Source organism: Magallana gigas, chromosome 2 (assembly GCF_963853765.1).
Source record: "Magallana gigas chromosome 2, xbMagGiga1.1, whole genome shotgun sequence".
In the NCBI taxonomy this organism is placed as follows: domain Eukaryota; kingdom Metazoa; phylum Mollusca; class Bivalvia; order Ostreida; family Ostreidae; genus Magallana; species Magallana gigas.
Window position 1 is genome coordinate 53,200,572 of NC_088854.1, and position 21,353 is coordinate 53,221,924.

At 35.6% G+C, this 21,353-nt stretch overlaps 2 protein-coding genes across 10 annotated transcripts in view; one reads left to right on the forward strand and one right to left on the reverse strand.

Moving 5' to 3' along the window:
• Positions 1-21,353, forward strand: part of LOC105344206 (coiled-coil domain-containing protein 158) — a 37,338-nt gene continuing 15,985 nt past the window's right edge. For 4 of the 8 annotated variants that reach the window (XM_066077232.1, XM_066077227.1, XM_066077233.1 and 1 more), the window contains exons 1-18: positions 1-126; positions 208-222; positions 2,061-2,242; positions 12,236-12,282; positions 12,842-12,942; positions 13,056-13,253; positions 13,392-13,461; positions 14,371-14,480; positions 15,184-15,210; positions 15,865-15,955; positions 16,286-16,522; positions 16,755-16,831; positions 17,061-17,090; positions 17,434-17,544; positions 18,797-18,911; positions 19,258-19,377; positions 20,236-20,433; positions 21,191-21,353. The exon at positions 21,191-21,353 is cut by the window's right edge and continues 636 nt beyond it. In XM_066077232.1, the coding sequence (XP_065933304.1) occupies positions 221-222; positions 2,061-2,242; positions 12,236-12,282; positions 12,842-12,942; positions 13,056-13,253; positions 13,392-13,461; positions 14,371-14,480; positions 15,184-15,210; positions 15,865-15,955; positions 16,286-16,522; positions 16,755-16,831; positions 17,061-17,090; positions 17,434-17,544; positions 18,797-18,911; positions 19,258-19,377; positions 20,236-20,433; positions 21,191-21,353 (1,879 nt within the window). In that variant the 5' untranslated portion in view covers positions 1-126; positions 208-220. The remainder of the gene's footprint in view (positions 127-207; positions 223-2,060; positions 2,243-12,235; positions 12,283-12,841; positions 12,943-13,055; positions 13,254-13,391; positions 13,462-14,370; positions 14,481-15,183; positions 15,211-15,864; positions 15,956-16,285; positions 16,523-16,754; positions 16,832-17,060; positions 17,091-17,433; positions 17,545-18,796; positions 18,912-19,257; positions 19,378-20,235; positions 20,434-21,190) is intronic. The other 4 variants (XM_066077234.1, XM_066077229.1, XM_066077228.1 and 1 more) reach the window with 4 other exon arrangements.
• On the reverse strand, positions 7,134-11,014 carry LOC109618584 (uncharacterized). 2 transcript variants are annotated; one of them, XM_034447415.2, is made up of 2 exons: positions 10,739-11,014; positions 7,134-10,092 (listed from the first exon to the last, which is right to left on the reverse strand). In XM_034447415.2, the coding sequence occupies exon 2, from the start codon at positions 10,059-10,061 to the stop codon at positions 7,755-7,757; it is 2,307 nt and encodes a 768-aa protein (XP_034303306.2). In that variant the 5' UTR covers positions 10,062-10,092; positions 10,739-11,014; the 3' UTR covers positions 7,134-7,754. The 2 variants fall into 2 exon arrangements, with proteins under 2 accessions (XP_034303306.2, XP_019922198.3); XM_020066639.3 differs by having other exon boundaries at positions 7,135-10,085; positions 10,739-11,012.

The window sequence follows — 21,353 nt, forward strand, 5'->3', positions numbered from 1 at the left end:
GAGTTATCGTTCATACACATTAACGAGCATGCGCATTACGAATTTCCCGCTGTATATGAAAACAAAACAAAATGTGGTGATCGAAGAAAGTGTCAATACACATATCTCCGCAGACATTCAATCTGGGTCAGTGTCAGCTGATACAAGAATGCAATTAACGGATCATTCCAAGAAAAATTAATCGCAACGTTCCTTTACTTTCTACAGAAAGATGTAAACTATGGCAAGTGGGGGATGGTGTAAAAGTAGTCCGGGACATATGTCCCGGACATATGTCCCGCGATGTCCCAATTTTCTTTTTCGCGTCTCACTTATTTTCCAGTTACTTTTTTCAAAAACCGTTAATCAGATATCAAATGGCATCTTAATCTAAGTCGATGGTATTCTTTCTGCTTCTTAAAAAACACTGATAAGTTAAAAATCGCCAATTTTCCTTCGTCGAAAGTGTAAATGTAGTCCCGAGAAATAGACAATGTTTTTTTGATTTCCGGTTTTTGTTTTGCCTTTGTATATACATTAAATATACATATTTCTATGTGTTTTTTCTTGTTGTTGTCTCTTTATTATTTGTTTATGGTAGAAATATTAATTATTTATCAACTTTTAACCTTAAAAGCAGTTATTTACGCTTTTCCCTGCGGGACATTGAAGTTTACGAACAGCTGAAAAGATATAGTACAATTGGACACCCAACAAAGTTACATGTAAGAGTTCCGAATAAAATTCACGTTCATCAATAATTTCATATAATATTGAGATGAATTGAAAAATATATATTTGTAAGCAAATATTAGTATTATTATTAATAGTAATTTTATTTATATTACTTTGATACTAGAAAATGCGTTCAATCATTAATTAAAGGATTCCGACAGCAATTATCTTTTTCTTTTTTTACAGTATCATCGATCTGGCAATGGGATATGTTGTACTGTTCGAAGTCCATTTTTAAACTCTTAATCAATAAATTTGCAGATAAAAATTTTGATTGAATTGTGATTAAAGCCCTGATTTTAATTTTTAAAAGTCGAACAGTGCACAATCCCCAGGTATATATATGTTGTGTCTGCGAGAAATAAGCTGATACATTTTTATGTTATCACCAGTCCAGATCTACAATGTATATATGTAAATGTGTTCCTTTATTTATTTAAATACATATGTTTTGCTTGTTCTCGTTATAAGGTGACTAGGTTTCAGACACTAGTGCTGTCAACACGAACATATTATATGTAACAATGTTATCAACATCGTAGAATGTAAATAATGCTATATTAACATGCTTGAAACATGTACATAGTAGATTAGTGCTATCATGCTTTATTTTCAATCACGATATATCATTTTTCTTTAGATTCATAACTGTCCCCATTGGATAATATAAAACGTCTGTAAAATGTACGCATGTAAAAAGTAGATTTAGTGCTTAATTTTAACTGCCTTAACAAATATGTTTTACTATTTTTCTAACAATAAAATGGCTCTTAATAAAGGAGGCCCCACGTGGCAAGAGTTGGGCAACGGTATATGATATATAAATGATATACCGGCTAACATCCTTTACAGAATCGTTATACGGAATTATATATACTACCCCAGTTGGGTTTTCGGTTTTACTTTTTCTTTTCTGTTTTTGTGAACTGCGATGTCCCGCGAAGAATTGTGTAAACAATTATCTTAGGGATTGAGAATGACTTAATAATTATGTTTATATTATAAAACAATATTTGATATTCAAATACAGTATATAAATATATAGAAATATGTATATTTAATGTACATACAAAGGTAAAACAAAAACCGGAAATCCAAAAAACATTGTCGATTTCTCGGGACTACATTTACACTTTCGACGAAGGAAAATTGGCGATTTTTAACTTATCAGTGTTTTTTAAGAAGCAGAAAGAATACCATCGACTTAGATTTAGATGCCATTTGATATCCGATTAACGGTTTTTGAAAAAAGTAACTGGAAAATAAGTTAGACGCGAAATAGAAAATTGGGACATCGCGGGACATATGTCCGGGACATATGTCCCGGACTACTTTTACACCATCCCGGCAAGTGGTGGTTCGTCTTTCATCGCTACACCCGTCGCCTTGAGTGCTGGACATTCCAGTCCAGTCCGAGCAATGAAGTCTGCAGGAATGAAGAAATCTTCGGCCACGGAGCTTCTGGATCAAATAAGACAGCTGGAAGTAGAGGGACAGAAGCTTCGGCATTCCAACCTCATCAATCTGGGTAAGGGACAACGAAGAGTCGTGATCAGACATGTTTGAAATCAGATTTAAAACCCTGTCATCTGATTGTTCTATGGCTGGAATAATTACTGTATTTTAGAAATGTGCACTTTTTTGTTTCATCGGGATTCTCAACATATATAATTTTATAAGTAGTAATTATAATTACCTTTTTAACGGAGTCAGTTAATCATTAATTAAAATAATTTGCACTTAGCACTTTTCATTGATTATTCATGGCATAACCGCTTGTCACTTTGGGGTTTGCAAAGAGGTCCTAATGTGAATTTGAGACTGATCTGGGTATACTGTGATGATTTAAATCATTATTTTAAAATGCATTTTTATTGACTTAATAGCACAAGTAAAGTAAATGAATACCTAATGTCCTCTTAAGTATGCAGGTTTTTTTTCTGCCATTTGAAACCTTTTTTTCCCTTTTTCAATCCTTTGTTGTAAAAATGATATAGAAAATAATCACTTCCAAATGTTTCATTTTGTGAAGTTATTTTGATGAAGGTTAGCTTTATAACTACCCCTCCCCCTCCAGTTCTTATACACATCTGTTATTCTCAAATATTCACTGATATTGTGATGCTGTAGAGTACCAAGTTGTACAATGCTAAACATTTCATCTGAGAGACATGTACACAACAAGAACTCCTTTACCGATCTTGCAAAATATGGTATTTATATTCTAATAATGGATCTTTGACAATTTTTGTTATTTCAATCCTAAATTCCTCGGTATTGCTTAGATATGTATATGGTCCTATGGTTTTGGTAAAATGGGTAAATTCTTATTTTGCTTTATTTCGAAACAAGATTTTTTTCATGCATGGTTAAAAATAACGATATAACATATTTTTTTCCCTCTTGTTCTTAAGATGATTTTAAAATTAAATTTTATGATGTTGATTTATTCTTTATTTATGTAAATGACCTAATGAAAAAACTGGAAAGAAAACTTCCTAAAATGCAAAAGCTGATGTTTTTACCTCAGTTTTCTGTGACAGCACACTGAGCAATGCATATTCTATATAAAAAAAACCCAGTGTTAGCCCTTAGGTAAAGATTTTATTTTTTTCGATTCCCTCATCATAATGAAAGACATAACCACTTTACGATACCTGTGTATTTAAAACATATTTACTAGTTATAAATTCCATCAACTGATTTATGATTAAGAATGTAAGTGATAATAAAAATATTACAGTACATATATTCCTGAAAATTGAAATGTAGCTGATAAGGATAAAAGATTTATGGTTCTACAGTCTTGAATCGACCAGATATATGCTGGATTTTGTTTGATTTGTAAACAATTCTTCTTTTCATATATGTGTGTACCACTTTGGCAGTACCTGTTGCAGCGGTTACTGTTTCAGTAACAAAGATAACTCTTTCTAAAGTTGTTTTTGTTGATGATTTAAATTCGTTAGGGAAGGGCTACCCACGAATACCATGAAAATTGAGCCACCACAAATTTTAATGATTCCACAGTATATAGAAATAAAACCAATTCATTTTAGATATTATCAACAACAAAAAAGGAACTATGAATGTATGTACAGTCAAACTTTGTTATCTAGAACTAGATGGGACTGTTTAAAAAATTCGAGATATCCGAGTATTCAGGATATCGAGGATAAAATACTAAAAAAATAAGTTGTTGGGACTTACAAATCACTTCAACATATCTATTGTATTCGAGGTATAAGTGTCCGAGATATCAAAGTTCAACTGAATTGTGGTACTACGAAAGTGTATATGCCTAACTAAGATTTTAAGATAAGATTCCAGTTTGACCTGAAATTATAACATTTATCCTCAGAATGTTACATGTTTTAATTTAATCTTAAATGAATTCACACTCCCCCCCCCCCCCCCCTTGTAATCAATATAAACTCACTGGTAAGTAACCAAATATGAAACGGCGTTAGACCAAAAGGAAGTCCCCTTTACCAAAGACAAACACAGTAGATCAAAATATGTGAAGAGCAATCTGTCAGAGCAATAAATTGATTAAACTTTCAACATTTGCTTTGATTGGTACGTGTAATTAATTTTATAAATCATGGATCTCTGTAGACTGTAGGCTGTAGACTGGGGTGAGAAGTTGAACATTGGAAAACTTGTATAGAAAAATCTTTGTATTTTATTATAAAATGTAATACAAGATTTTAGTACAGTACACGTGTACTTAATTTCTTAATTGAATGACCAGATAGTTTTTCATTTTTACAGAATTATATGCCAGTTATTGTATACCTATATAAAATTTCAAAAAAAATCAATGGGGAGATGCACAGTTAATTTTCAAGTTTAATGTAAAGAACATGGACTTCCGATGTCTTCTGTTCTGCTAATCGTCTGGACTGTAATACCGGATTTCTGTTTGTATTCAGAATGGTTGGCATTGAGAACCAGTCCTATTATACTCTGTTATATATTACATGTACCCTGTATTGAAGTTATTTTTGGCTATTAAGTGAAGAAAGATTAGTAGATTATATCGAAATATTGTATATATAAAGTTAACATAAATAGTATCCCTAACAAATGGTGTATATAGTGGTTAGATAGAATGTAGTAGCTGGTTAGGGATATGTTAGAAGTGTAAAATATTTCAGACAATATTAGAGACAGGTGGGATTAGGGCCGGGAAATCTTGTGAGATTCATGCTTACAATGGGATCATTAGGACCCAATACATAAAAAGCCAGGGAATTAAACTTCAATAGAAAAAGACTTAAACAAGACAGAGTCTCCAGGATTCAAGACATTTAAATTGCAATTTGCGGCGAATGCTTTATTATTTGTATACACTTTATGGTAAAAATATGCAGAGCCTATTTGTATTCAGTTCGCAGAAGTACTCAATATTTGACAACTTCAGCGGTCTGAATGGTCCTTCAGGCCCTGTTTATGTTTGTCAAATGGTCATCTATAAACAAGGGAATCATTGGTTTACGCAGGCTTAAGGCAGTTTGCCGCTCCCGTTGGACAAGCCTCATCAGGTTGGTCCAGGGTGACCCAGGGGGTCTATGGAGCCAGAGTTTGACCGGGGCTAGCGGCAGGGGCAGGATTAGGCAGACATTGATTTTGTCGGAATTTTTTTTGGTTGGCAGTGACAATGTACGGACCTTCTGATAGATTATTAATCCTTTACTTGTTGTCAATGTAAGGTTGTCAGCGCATCCATTGGGTAAGGGGATTAAGTGCAGAAGAAAGGCATAAGCCTGATGTCAAAGAAAAGTCTGATGAGCTTAGATGTCTCTGGTGTTGTTTGGTGTAATGCAGCAAGTTGCTCATGCACTCGCGCGGTTCTGGTGGGACTCCTGGTTGTCACTGTGAAGTCAGTAACACCTTGTTTTACAGACATGTGGAATCTTGTAGATCGATTGATTATGATTGATAGTCTTTATTGGTAAATTAGCTTTACTTATTAAACAGATTAAAACCAAGTAAACATTTACTGTGGGGGCCACTGTTTGCTCTAGCTTCTTAAATTGCCATTTAGCTGTGCATGTTTCACATCTGTGGTATTTTAGCCTGTTCAATAATATTTAACTTACAAATCACCAGTGTTTGGCAAACTCCACTTTCTTTAATAAGGTTAGAGTTTTATTTATATCCCCTTTTATTCTGTCATACACTGCCATTTTAATAGAAATCTTGCAATAAACCAAGTACCAGGGTAAATATCATTCAGTGATAAAATACCTAGTCTTACCATATTAGATAAAAAATGAAATGAGAGAAGCTTCTTTTTTGTTAAATTTGATAAGTGTTTTATTTGTTCACTTTATTTGATCCTCTTCTTTAAACACAGTTGCTTTTGTAATGTTATGCATGTGGTTGAGGGGAGAGAGCTTTGACAGATATCCCCTCCTAATCCAGTTTATTATATTAGAGGTTTAGACTTTGAGCAAATAAAACAGATCTTTGTGAATTGTGCCAAGTGTGGTGTTTCATATTGCTTCTTTCTGCACCCATGGTCTCTAATTGATTTATTTGATGTATATTGTAAATATGATGTGTACACTTTCTAATGATTTGTCTTTTTGTACATGATGCAACAGAACATACTTTAGTTTCCTAGTTTACATTAATAGATCATAAGAGAATTATATACATTTGTTGCCAAAATTCTATTTAGTTAAAATGTACCCGTTTATGGACATTGAAAATTAACTTTAATCATGTTTCAAAAAGATAATCCTTGCAATGGACATGTGTTGCCAACTAAGCTAATGTGACCAACCTGTATAGGCTGTATGGAAAGAATTTACCATATACATACTTCAATGAAATCCTTTCCAAGCCTTCAGGCTCAAGTGACCTCTACCCACTATCTGTGATGCTATTAAGTGGATGTTGGAGAGTCATTGCTTCACCAGCCCATTGGCAGGTTAGGTACCCATTTTTAGTTGGGGGTTGACAGAGACACTGCAGGTGAAGAGCCTTATTCATTGTAAGACAACACGCAAGTGCATACAGTGGGATTTGAACCAGGGATTCTTTACTTGCTGGTGAAACAATTATGCCTACTGACTCAAAGTTTCCTCAATTTACTCTACGTAAACCTTATATTAGAATAAGAAAAAGTTGACTGACATTACATCAATATATGTTGTTTTATTTTCTGTCTGATTGTAAGAATTCTCTGAGTTTTGTATTTTCATTCTTGGATGGCAGAGTGCTTCAAAGTATAAATTTATGACCACCAAAGTTTTAAGATGTACCTCTCCATGAAGGAAAAGCTAATGGTAGCACATCAGTCATGACAAATTTGAGGTGGTATGGGACACCTGTCGGTATTAATTTGGATTTTGTTATATAAGGAAGAGAACCAACTTCAAAAATATCATACATTTATTAATCTGATATTTTTATATGGTCAATCAGAATTTACAATAATAGATAAATGATGTAAAAAAAAAAAGAAAAAAAAAAAAGACATACTCCTGCATTAGGAAGTGAAATAACATGTATGCACTACTCAAAATTTGCTAAGCATCACCGGTTTTTCTCTCTCAGGTTTTACAGTTACCACATTTTAAAAACTTAAGTATCTTTCATACATTTAACTTTAATGTTATATAAGTACAAGAAGCCTCTAGCTTTTATTTTATCAAGTAGTCCAAAAATATATCAAGTTTTTGGGGGTAACATAGCAAAATTTGAATTGTAAATGCATGCATGTACCGTATTTGAAAACCAGATTCTTAATTACATGTACATAAGATATGTTTGTTATTCAAGAAATAAACAGTAGCAAATAAAGAAAATGTCATAAATCAGGTATTTTACCTGCTGTGCATGATCATGAAATGGATAAACACTAAAACCAAATAACAAACCCCAACAACAAAACTAACAACAACAACCCCCTCTCCTCACCCCTCCCCAAAATATGGTACAACTTAAACAAAAAATACCAAAAACAAATATGAAACAAAATCATTTTGAGTTTTCTTTGTGGCATATTCTAGATTGATAACTTATAGTCACTTCCCACCTTCAACAGGAGGGGTAGGTTTAGGGAGGATCTTTCTATACCTTGGTTTTGGATTATTGTTAGTAGTAGGTTGGCAGATAAAAACCTTCACGGGCCCCTGCTGAAGCGGCTGGGGCCCTTGCTGAACACTTGGATTACACATTGGCTGGTGTCCTGTGCTGTTAGGCATCATCTGGCCATTTGTCAGTTGTTGAGGGAATCCATGGAAGAACGGAGTTGTGTTTGTCATGTTATGAGGTGCTGACTTCATTCTTCCTTGAGCCACATTGCTGGATGGGTGCACTGTTGTTTTGATGGCCTGAAATGGTGGACTGTTGTTGGAGCGGCCAAGTTCAATCATTTTTGAATGTCCTGTTTTAGGCCGTAAACTACTGTCTGAGACCTGGTTTGGTCTATGAATGAGAGTTTGATTCTGAGGGAAGGACATATTTTGTTGGATTTGTGGACCTCCTGTTGGAGCATTGATGATATGGGAAACTGGGAACCCATTACTTGTTGATAGTGCCATCAAGTTGTTATTGGTATTCATATTTTGTGAAAATAGTGATGGTTTAGAAACTGGGTTTTTTGTTTCCAAAGGGTTATCTGTAATTTCGCACAGAATGTTTGGCAGATTTCCATTACTACCTTCTTGAAAAGAACTTTTGGTCAAGGGGGCTTGCACTTCTCTTGGCTTTGGATGGAACTGTGATGGTTGATTTGAGATCTTTGAGGGTCGGGCTGCCATTACTCTTGTAAAATTTTGATTTCCTTGGGAGTTAAACTCACCTAGGCAATGGTTAGAAGAAGGGTGAGTCCTTGGGACTTGTAAACTTGATGCTGTGTAAGATGGATTTGGAGGGTTTCGTCTTGTCTGCTGTTGTAGGGCAAGCACACTGTCTGGATTTGCCATTTTCAGTCTCTGGTCAGGGTTGTGCTGGTTTGCTTTGCGCAAGTCTTTGTCAATAATATCACTAGCGTCTTTAAACAGGTCCTCAATTATCTCATTGTGGGTAGATGGATAGGAGTTTGGGCGTGGTTCACATGGGACTGATACAAATTCTGTTTTTTTAATAGCATCTGCACTGGTGGATCTTTGTTGGGGGTTGGTGCATGGAGTAAGCATGAAATTTCCAGGCAGGCTAGACATAGAACCAGTATTCTGTGTCCTGGGTGATGACCTCTGATAAGTGGGATCGAAATAGAAAGGATCGTTAACACCACTTGGACATGCAGGTGGTAATGGCAAAATCTCAGTGAAATTCTCATTCGGTAGAGGCATTGTAGGGTAATGTTCTGGGCTAGACTCAGGGGCTATCCCTTCAAGAGCCTTTAGTAAACTGTCTTCATCATAGAACTTGTCGACTGATACATCCTCCTCTCCTATTTCTAAATTACCAGGTACCTGCTGTGGTGGCTGTTGATGGATTCGATCCTGTCTGTTGAATGGATGATAGAGATTTGTGTGTTTTTGATACGCAGTCATTGGTCCTTTTCTCAGGAAGCTTGAATCTTCATTGGAATCTGTAGGAGCAGAGGCTGTAGTTTTTTCTTCAGTATGATCTACTGTGAGTTTTTCCAGCTTGCCACTAAGTTCATCTGCTTCTAAACTGAAAGAAACCTGTTGATTGTAGCCATTCTTCACTTCATCACTTGCTTGAATTTTGTCCTCTTCATTGTTGTTGTCATTGTTGTCCATGGAATACAGCAGAGCATTGATACTTTTACCACTTGCCCGGGCAGAGTCCATCTTGTTCTTTAACTCTTGAATTGATTTCATGTCAGTTTCGGAGCAAGGTTTGCACATTTTATGACCATTAGCCTTCATTGAGTCACTTTTACTTTTTTGATCCTGTGTTGATTTAATATTTGGATCTGACCTTGGTTTGTACATCTTTGGACAAGCATTTTCTGTGCCTTTGCCATCGATGGTTTTTACAACACAAACACTTTTACTTTGCAACTTGTGCTCTTGTGCTGGTCTTTCCTTTGAAGAATTGATGTTCTTTTCCCTTGTTGTATGTGAAAGATTTGCCTTTTTGTTTTTATCGAATTCTGTAGCTCCCTCGTCCTTTTTTGTTGGAGGCTGATGATCAACCTCTAAGGACAGGGATTTCTTTGCCAGGCCTTTTTCCTGTGTCGGAGGGCCATGGTTCTGATTAACCGCAATATCAGCCTTATTTCCAGCACTGGAAGGCTGTTTTATCTTTTCAGAATTTGCCAGTAGTACAGATTCTTGATCCTCCTTGCATGTATTCTTATTACATTTTACTGGTTGGGTTTTCTCCTTTTCTCTATTTTGAACCTCCACTTCCATTTCCCCCACAGAAGTGAACTCAAACTGTTAACTGTAAAACAATCAGAATTATGAATGGAACAAATCTACAACAAGGAAAATACATCCAGTACTACATGAACTGTATTTTTATTACCACTTTGTTACAGTGTTACTCAGTCATTAAAATTAGAGTCTCATCTAGAACGTCCTCACAATCCTAATCTACGCACAGAATGATACAATAGATTCTGACAGTGATTCTTATTTGTGAAGTTGTATTAATATGATCTCACCACATATTACTTCGTCATTCATGCAAAAGAGTATTTTTCTAATGTTTATTTAATTTCATGCCAGCGGGCAGATGTAATTAGCACAGAACTTTATTTACATGTCTCTTAGTCACCTACATCAGCCGACAGACATGCAGGGGAATTCCCTATCTCACATCTAATTTACACTTGTTGATAACAATATTGAAACTATAGTACACATGTGTTGTACTGTAATCCGGTGTATAGTTGACTACATTGACTAATAAGGAGGGGTGTATTGCAGGGAGTTCATTGTCACGTTTATATGACAGTTTTTACTTTAGTTGTTTTTACTGATTCACCCCCTCAGACCCCAGTGAACACTTCACAAAAAAAGTATGTCATGACTGAAATAGGTGTTGACAGCTCATAAATAGGTAATATAAGTAGTAAATGACTTACATCTATGTTAATCCTCACTGGATTATGGCAGTTGATGATTTTAATCCAACAGAAAAGAACAAATGATGCACACTTTTTGCCCTATCAAGCTGGGATTTTCCGGAAGTTTATTTTGAGAACAGGAAATAATTCCTATGCTAATCAGGGATAGGCTGCGCTAGATTGCACATGGTTTAGAAACATTAGAAAAACCTTATATCTCAACTACATTTAACACAATGATTATTTACAAAAGCCCGTATTAAGGTGCTCAGGTTTGTGAAGAGATCGAAGGAAGTGACCTATTTTTGGGATACACAAAACATGATTTTTATAGACGCCACACAGCATTCAGTGGTCACAAACATATCAGAGTCGTCAGATCAGCTCCTAGGCTGACAGGCTCAGACTTGCAAATGACTCTCTTAAACATGTCGCACGCTAAAAGAAGTGAGGTTGTTTACTTTTGTATAGTTCCCGTACACGAAAATAAATGCTCAATTATTGTTAAAAAGACTTTTGTACAGCTTGTTGTTTTGCTGAAAATTTTGTTTTACATTGTTAAACACTTCCCATTAAAACAAAATAAATATTAACATTTTCCAAAATTCTCAATTCTGGGGTCTTTTTGCTAAATGCAATTATATGTGTATTTCTTAACAAAAAAAAATTAAAGTGAAAATTTAAGGATGTTGACAGTTAATTGGCTTGGCTTCACTTGAGTTTATTGCAGCCCATTATATTGAGTTTTATTTTTATCACACGTAATAAACATTGTTTAATTTTCAATAGGGCCTGTACTTAAATCATTGATAGGTGTAAATTCTGAAGACCGAGTGATTAGGATTGAGATAACAGGGAGTACTTGATAAAAGTTCCCTATTGATCTCAAAGAAACACAGCACACTATTGCTGATTTCAATAAACACAGCATTTGGTTGCTGGATACAGTATATGCACAGATTATGAGGGTTTTTTTTATTCAGTGGAATTTAGGAGAAAGGTTAGCTCGGTAGATGACCTGAGTTCAAGGTTATAAGAGTAAGGTTATATGATAATAAAAATCAATGTATAACAGTTCAAGGTTCATCTCATGTCCTTGAGAGATCAAGAATGGCTAATAATGGTTTATCTTAGAAATATTTAGGAAAATATTAGAGAAAAACCCTTCAGCAAAACTCGGTGCTACAATTTGTAAAATTATGAAGCAAGCTAATTATTGCAGGTTTCAAGTTTGTTCAGTTTTTAAAATGCTGCTGTAAATTGCCATTTGAATGCATGTTTGTGGGGGTTTATTTCTTTACTTCAAGTTTCTCCTGTTTCTATATAGGCTATTGTAGATGTAAATTAACATGTTTGCATGTGAACCTACCACCAACAAGTACATGTATACTAAAGTATAACAATTCTTTAAAAAAAACTCTTCTCAATAAAGAAAGCTTTTTGAGTATTGTTTTTGCCTAAAATGTGATTTGACCGATTTCAATAAATGCTCAAGTGTCAGTGTTTTCTTTACAGGTGTTTCCTCTTTCAATGGCCTCGAGACATCATCGGATCCCGGGCAGGTAAATATCTGTAAAACCACACACCAGGAAAATGGACAGAGCCAATCTCTGCTGTAGAAATGGGTATCTGAATGTAAACAATCCTAACAAGGAAATTGTCACAATTACATAGCTAATCATTTACGCAAGATATATTGGCTGATTAAAATTAGCGCACAGACTTCAATAATTTGTGTTAATTGGTAAATCACAAAAGCATGAGTAATTGTTTGTCTGCAGAGAAGAACAGCCAACCTTTCAGAGTACATGTTATGTAAGGTGCAGGTGGCCGTTATGCTTAAATTTTATTGCAATTCATTTCCATTTATAGCAGTTGTACCTGACAGTTGCTGTTGTATTCTGTAGTTTATGAAGCTTTGTGGAATTTTTGTCTTTGACAGTTTCTAATTTAGAATAACTGTTTAGCATACAAACAAATAGTACACACAAATTTGATATCCTGTTGACAAATTTCATGACTGATATAAGGAATGAAATGACAACAGGCATTAATCAAAACAGTGCATCATTTTTAATTTACAATGTCCTTTATATGACCTTTAATGACCTTCATTTACAGTACACACAAGTTTCCCGTCCTGTCATCACCCCCACCTCCCCGGCCACTCTGTCTGCCCTCATGGACATATCCAACGAACAAAAGACCATTTCAGACCTCAGGTACTCATTGTAAACGACACCTGCACAAGATAGTTTTCCATTAATGCTGAATTCAAGGTTCTACAATTTAGCAAAAATTTAGGATAAAAAAAGGTTGATTAAAACATTTGTAGGACCCAACTAGATGCCCAGAGGAAGGAGACTGAGCGTTTACAGCAGCAGTTGGTCGGAGACTTCTCCAGCGCACAGCGAAGCTCTGGCAGCATGCACAGCGGCCTTCCCAGCAGCCCCTCCAAAACGGGCTTCTCTACTCTCCCCTCCACTGAGCTCTTCTCGGCCCGGAGGGCTCACTATGATTACAGTGGACCGCCGTAAGTCAATCAAGAAAGTCATCGCTGATGCTTCCCGATCATTCAAAGAAAAGTTCAGATTGAATGCAAATATTCTGTTAAAATGTTAAACTAGCAATACATTGTATTTTGTTGTCAGTTAGTGTATATCTTTGATAGATCTCATTTGGAGAAATCCCTCAAAGACTCTCAGGAACAAGTGGCTGATCTCAGAAGGAGGCTACAGGAGGTGAGTGCCCTACTGGCTGGTTACCTGTTTATCTCTGAATACAGTCATATAATGCCCAGCCATGTATATGACCGGGGCACAAAGAGCTTGTCTTGTCAGCTGTACATCCTTTTGTCAGTCAATCACATTGTGTATTTTGATTAGTTTCAAAGAAACTGTCAAAGGGATTCATATCAAACTGCATACAAAGATTTGTCTCAGTGAGAGAAATTCAACTGGTTCATTTTTTCTTCCTTTGGCCTCCAATATAACCTATACATCACTACTCTTAATTTTGCATTAGAAAAAATTGTTTAAGATACATTCACTTCACTATATTTTTCATATAGCTCAATTTGAAAGAATTGTTTATTATACATTTGATCAAACTTTAAACAATGCATGGGTGTTCATTATGAAATTGTTTCATATTTTTCTGACCTTGATCTTCCTCAGTGACTTAGACTGAATTACAGTACTACATATAAGGTACCTACAGTGTATATTGTGTTGAGCTCAGTGGTACATATTATTATGACACTTCATACAAAGATACCGATACTTATTGATGAGGGCAATCTTCTACATCATTTTCTTCTGATTTTGACCTTCTTATGGCCTTGACTTAATTTACCAGTTTATCTTTCTTATTCAAAGTATTTTCTCCAAAGTATTTTTTTATGCAAATATCTAACCCAAAAAAATATATACATATGTTTTAAAAAGAATTCTGTCATCATAATTCACTATAAACTCAAACACATGAATAGATTCAAGATACACATATAAACATATTCAAGATACATTTCTTTTATTCGTGTAATAAAAAATGTACCGTTAGGTGAGGCATTCATGTCCCATGTCATACTGGTATAGGTGTTGGTAGCTACAGAAATGAGCGATTTGTTCCATGAGTTTATTTGTCTGTAGGCCAATGAGCTGAGTGAGCAGCAGAAGAGACAGTTCCGCTCCAACATAGAGGAGCTCAAGTCCAAGCTACAGGAGACGGAGATCAACAGGGACGCAGTTCTGGATCTCAGGTACAGACTCACCCCACACAACTAGGTAGTCTCATCAACACAAAGACAAGAAAGAAAGCTCAAAATCCCATCCTGTTTCATTTGTTTTAAGGAAACCCATCCTGTTCATTTGTCTATGAAGTTCCATCCTTGGCATTCAGAATGGAAATAGGGATACCTCTTCTTAAAAAGTTATAAAAACTGGATATTTTAATGTGTATCTTCTCAAATTAGATGTGTGATTCTAATGAAGTGCTGAGTTTTTCTTGATATACCCCTAACATGTTGTATAATTTTGTATTTGCTGGAATTGAATCCTCTCAGCTGTGTCATATACATATAGATTTATCTCCCCTGTACAGACAGCGGTCACTCACAGACTTTGTTAAGCACACAGTGTAAGTACCCACTATGTCAGTCGGACATGAATCAGTCAGACACCACTGAATTGTTTTGTTTTCTGCACGATTACAGTGAAGTGGAAAAGTACCTGATTTTCATCTTCATTTTAAACTCTTTCTATATCAGTATATACAATAATTTTGTATTTAAGATATCTAAAACTGATGACCTCAGGAAGTGTTGTTGATATTAATCTCTGATATTTTTTGTCAGTGAATTTGATATGATTGCCTGTAGATGAATGATTTACTCCCATAAAAGATACTATATATGTAACATTTTCCATCTTCACATTCAGACATAATCTTACAATTTTATTCAGACAAGGGCATCCATATTACATTTTTGGGTACAGTATATTTAGTTTGTTCATTAGATTTGTCTGACATATACGTATATAATCAAGATGTTTCTTCTGATTTCCTTGGAAACAATATGATAGCCATAGTTACTGTCAGTTACTCTTAACATATTTGTCTTATGTGTGTGTGTGTGTGTGTGTGTGTGTGAGAGAGAGAGAGAGAGAGAGAGAGAGAGAGAGAGAGAGAGAGAGAGAGAGAGAGAGAGAGAGAGGAGAGAGAGAGAGAGAGAAGCCACAACAATGGTTGGAATTTAACGTTTGTGTCACTAATTAATGTCACTGTCAGCCGTAACCTAATTGCTTTGTCCTAATGACTATGAGGGATGTACTTTAATTTCCTCCCACACAGGAGAGGCTACAGACTGATGCACTGACCCAACTGAAACCTAACGTTAACCACTCACAGTTAATGTTCGACTGCAAAACAATTCAATTTTACCTATTAAACCATTGGATCTCCAAAAGTTTATGAATTTTATGTTCACCACAGTAAATGTACTAAATGATTTCTTTTGCATAAGTACTTTTTTGGATTTGATATTTCAAAAGTTATGTTGAAATCCATCCATTAAATAAAAGGTAAAATTTCTGATTTTGTTGTTTAACTCTATGTGAAACATTTCTACTGCTGTTGCGTTGTAGACAAAAAGAATCTTCTAACCAGGAAATGATGTTGAACAAATTCCAAATGTCCATACAGCAGCTACAGGAAAAGGTCAGAGGTCAGGAGGAGGTAGGTCAAGGATGTTTATCAAACTAAAGCTACACCATACACATATACATGTATTATAAAAAGTTTTCTCTATTGGAAATTTTAATACCTTTTGATAAGGTATATAAGGTATGAAATATATTAGTGATGAATTTAAAATCTTTTACCAATATCAAAATTTAATTTGATTTAAGCAATATTTTACAAGAAAAGAAATGAATGGATGGACAGCATGCTTATATTAGTCCATATAATTATTAAAGCATGTACATAGTATTTCATTATGGCATAAATGAATGGATGTTAACAGTAGGCCCATATACAAAATGACTTTATATTGCACATTTGCAGGCCTTGCAGGAAGCCAATAGACGGTTGGAGAGTACAAACCGGGAAAAGTACCTGATAGACACGGCCCTGAACCAGATCCGGCTCTTACTGGTTGACGTTGAGCGCAAGCGCGGAAAGCCTTACTTTGAGTCGGACCCTGTCTCTAAACAGGTTCCAGGAATGCTGGTCCATACTTTTGAGAGATTCGTACAGGAAATGAATTCTGACAGCGATCAGAAAAAGTCCAGAATCTCTGAGGTATTCTAAAAGGAATTTTGACTCTCATGGATATGGGTTTTTTTTTTGCACAAATTGAATAATAACTGAAGTACATTGAAATAGATTTCTCTTTAAAAGTTGATATTCCATAACACCACAAGTCTTTCCTGAAAATCTAAGATAACAAATAAGATGCAAAAAATGTTTTTGAAATTACTTTTGTTCATTCTGCTATTTTTACCGGTTCTTAATTGATGAATTTTTTTGTCAGTTGGAGAATGAGGTTAAATCCTTGAAACAAAATATCAGCCAGGATAAAGAGTCCTTGATCAAAGAACAACAGGAAAAGTAAGTTGGAGTTGCAGACTGGCACTTATTATTTATTCCCTTTTTTCCACTTGAGTGTGAAGAATTGTAGCCTGTCTCTTCACTTTTCTTGTTTTTTTTTTGTGAATCAAATCAATACCCCTGGTATTCACCCAGTCCTTAAAATAACTACCTTTTTCCCAATGATGGCAACATAACTCCCAGCTTTCACTTTTTGAATTGTTTGTCTTGCTGTTTTACTTTTCTGTAGAGAAATGGGAATATTTGGTGTGTTCAGAAAGTAAGAAAAATCTATTTTATCTGTGTCCATTTTAACAGAATCAAATAGATTAAAACTTTTGAGCTATTACTTACCTTTTTATTGCGTAACGTTTTTTAATCTAACGTTGTAATCCAGGCATTATGATATGAAGTGGTCCTAAATAGTGTGCATGTCATTTAAGTTGTTGGATTTAGAATAATACTGTAAAACTTGTAATAACATATTCAAGTCATAGAAATTTATGTTAACATAGATAAGTTTTATTAAAAAACAGATCAATGAATTACTATGAAATAATTATTAATATGCTGATGGCTGATGTTTAACCTCTTAATGGCGTGCATGGTTGCATTTCTTACAGAATAACAAATATGTCTGCAGAGCATGAAAAACAGATGCTAGCTCTCCAAGAGCGTTCTAACAACTCTCGTAAACAGGCCACTCACCTCCAACAGCAGCTAGCCATGATTGAGTAAGTCAAGTCCCAGGTCCTAAAGTGTCCTATAGGATTGAGTAAGTCAGGTCCAAGGTCTTAAAGTGTCCGTTAGGATTGAGTAAGTCTGGTCCCAGGTCTTAAAGTGGTCCTATAGGATTGAGTTAGTCTGGTCCAAGGTCTTAAAGTGGTCCTTTAGGATTGAGTAAGTCAGGTCCCAGGTCTTAAAGTGGTCCTTTAGGATAGAGTAAGTCTGGTCCCAGGTCTTATAGTTATAATAAAGGCTTAAGTAAGTCAGGTCCCAGGTCTTAAAGTGTCCAATAGGATTGAGTAAGTCAGGTCCCAGGTCTTACAGTGTCCAATAGGATTGAGTAAGTCTGGTCCCAGGTCTTATAGTGATAATAAAGGCTTAAGTACGGTAAGTCAGGTCCCAGGTCTTACGGTGTCCAATAGGATTGAGTAAGTCAGGTCCCAGGTCTTAAAGTGGTCCTATATGTTTCTGTAAGTCGAGTCCCAGGTGATTAATGGTTGTTCTTTGGTCCTTGTGGTCCTTTGGGACTACATATTTTTGAGCCACTTGTAGGCTTTAAAATAGTCCTCCATTACCGCTAACTAAGATCCTAGGTCCTAAATGGGTCCTTTGGGTTTAATAAGTTTGGGCACTGGTCTTGGGGCCATTGAACTTAGACAAGCTCACTTTTGGTTTGTGTCTCACTTTTCCACCAGGAAATGCCTTTTGTATCTGTCAAACTTTGATCAAATGTGAGCTTATCCAAGTTTTATAGCACTGGGACTGAAAGTAAACCTTTCAGATTCTGTAAGTTAGGTCTTGGGTTTTAAAGTAGGTGTGTTAGAATTTATGATCTTGAAGTAAGTAATGGTCATTTGGGATTCAGGAAGTTCTCATTACAGTGATCCTTTGGGATTTCATGAAGTCCTAAATGCCATAGATTGTTAGTCTGATATGACGTGGTCCTCTGGAATTTTAAAAATCAAGTTATAAGAACAATGATTTTTTTTAAATTGGGCTTTGTTTTCTTCATAATAGTATTCTAAAATGAATTGTGAATTTAACATGTAGTCTGTTTCTGATTTAATCTGTTCTAAGATTAATTGTGAATTTGACATGTAGTGTGTTTTTAAATTTATTTGATTGATAAATTGTCAATTAATACAAATTTTTGTTTTCAAACGATACAAGTCATAAATTATTAGAACTTATGATATTCATGTTGTAAATTGTAAATATTATAAATTCTACATGGATAGATACTGTACATTGTGTTTTTAGGGGTCAGCAGGATCAGCAGCTGAAACTGAGGGACGCCACGATCGTGGAGCTGGAGAGCAAGATCCGCCACCTGAAGGAGGAGCACCAGGAGGACCGCATCAAGTGGCAGGAGAAGGTCAGTCAGATCTTATCAAAAAGAATGTAGGGTGTAATATTGGGCCAACCTTAAATAAATGTTTGTTTGGAATTGTTGCCTGTTGCCTTGGGTTGTTATAGACCCTGGTAGGAGGCAGGGAAATTATTTTCAATTTTTCAAACTTAAAAGTTTAACTAAGAATTGGTAGAAAAATTGGAAATAAAATTCTCCATATCAAAATAAGTTCTTTATTTTTTGCTTATAAAATTTTATCAGCGTGGGTATTTCAATGATGGGTACTTATAGTATGTACATTGCTTGTAAAGTTTCCTGACATTTTAAGGTAAACTTGTTTTGAAGTACATGTACTTGTAATTCTGAACAGAGAGAGGTGTATGAGCGGTCCCAGGAGAGCTACCAGACAGAGACACTGAAGCTGCGATCTGACCGTGACGATGCACTGAAAGAGACGGCCACATTACAGAGTAAACTAGAGGAGTCTCAGGTAGGGGTTCAGAGTAAACTAGAGGAGTCTCAGGTAAGGGTACAGAGTAATCTAGAGGAGTCTCTGGTAAGGGTACAGAGTAATCTAGAGGAGTCTCAGGTAGGGGTACAGAGTAATCTAGAGGAGTCTCAGGTAAGGGTACAGAGTAATCTAGAGGAGTCTCTGGTAAGGGTACAGAGTAATCTAGAGGAGTCTCAGGTAAGGGTACAGAGTAATCTAGAGGAGTCTCAGGTAAGGGTACAGAGTAATCTAGAGGAGTCTCTGGTAAGGGTACAGAGTAATCTAGAGGAGTCTCAGGTAAGGGTACAGAGTAATCTAGAGGAGTCTCTGGTAAGGGTACAGAGTAATCAAAGGAGTCTCTGGTAAGGGTACAGAGTAATCTAGAGGAGTCTCAGGTAAGGGTACAGAGTAATCTAAAGGAGTCTCAGGTAGGGGTACAGAGTAAACTAGAGGAGTCTTAGGTAATGGTACAGAGTAATCTAGAGGAGTCTCAGTTAGGGTTACAGAGTAAACTAGAGGAGTCTCAGGTAGGGGTACAGAGTAAACTAGAGGAGTCTCAGGTAGGGGTACAGAGTAAACTAGAGGAGTCTCAGGTAAGGGTTACAGAATCTGTAGAGGAGTTAAATCAGAGAGTACAGGGACATAGTAGTAGAAGAAATAGACAAAACCATCAAAACAAAACTTAACCTCAACAAGTCCAAGACAGTGTATCAGAGAAAAAAAACAAAAAAGCAAAGCTTTACCAGTGGTGCTTTGCTTGATATGGTGTAGCAGCTTCAGTTGATAGAAGTGTTTTAGTAAGAAATCTGTCATTAAGACATTAATAAATACTTACACAGTGGCTCTGTCCTTTCACAGAATGCTCTGGTGCGCTGTAAGACAGAACTAGACCTGGAGAAGCAGAAGACCGTCCATGTGTGGGAGAAGGAGACAGCCATGCAGAGCAGACAGAAGGAGCTAGAAACAAAACTGGAAGAGAAACAGAAAGACACAGAGAGATTGGAGAAAATGCTGGAACTGATAAAGAATGAGTGTAACGCCCAAGTCAGTGAAAAGGTAACATCTTGATTTGAGAACACCGACATTACAGAATATACATGCACCCTTTGTTTCTGTGATAGATTTTAGAACTTTTGCTTGATTTTCTAAAATGCATGTTAAAAATTTGCACGTTATGAAATGCATGGTACTTTTTTAATTTTTTTGCTTTCTTTGTTTTGTGATCATATAATTGAAAAAACGTTTGAGATATCAATATTTTTTGTGTTTTTATAAATTTACACAGTTGATGCAAAGGGTAAGTGGGCACCAAATAGATGTCTCTTTCTTTATTTAGTCTTAACAGAGTTGTCTTCTCTTGGATTTAACAAATGAAATCATCATTGGCTTTCACGTTAAATCACTGATGTAGGGATCCAAAGAAAAAAAATATGCAATAAAAAACATCACTCACATTGTTTAAGGGGAAGACAATATTTTCACAGAAATCAATCACTTCACACACTATACACAATATGAGTGTTGATCTCAGCACCTATTGTCTTTCATGGTTGTGTGTTTCATTCTATCAGGAGTTTGTGAATCATTGGAGAGTGCTTAGCTGACTTGACTTGATGTGTTTTGTACAAAGGATATACTGTAGATTATCAGGAGCTTGTACATGTAGATTTCTACTATTACTAGCTTTCTTTAGTTCTTGTAAATTTGTAAAACTCAATAGTCATTTCTCTACAATAGAAAATGCTTATACTTAATGTATTGTTTTTGACACCATTGTTCAGCCTGGTAATTGCTATCAATAAAATATATGCAGATATCAACAGCAGAGAGAATGGAAAGAGAGCGGCACCTGGATCAGATCAGCAGCTTGACATCTCAACTCAGCTCGCTCACCGAGAAATCCAACAGAGTATCACTTGAACTTGATCTTGCAAGATCAGAAGCAAATAATCTCAAACAACAACTCAGGGACACCG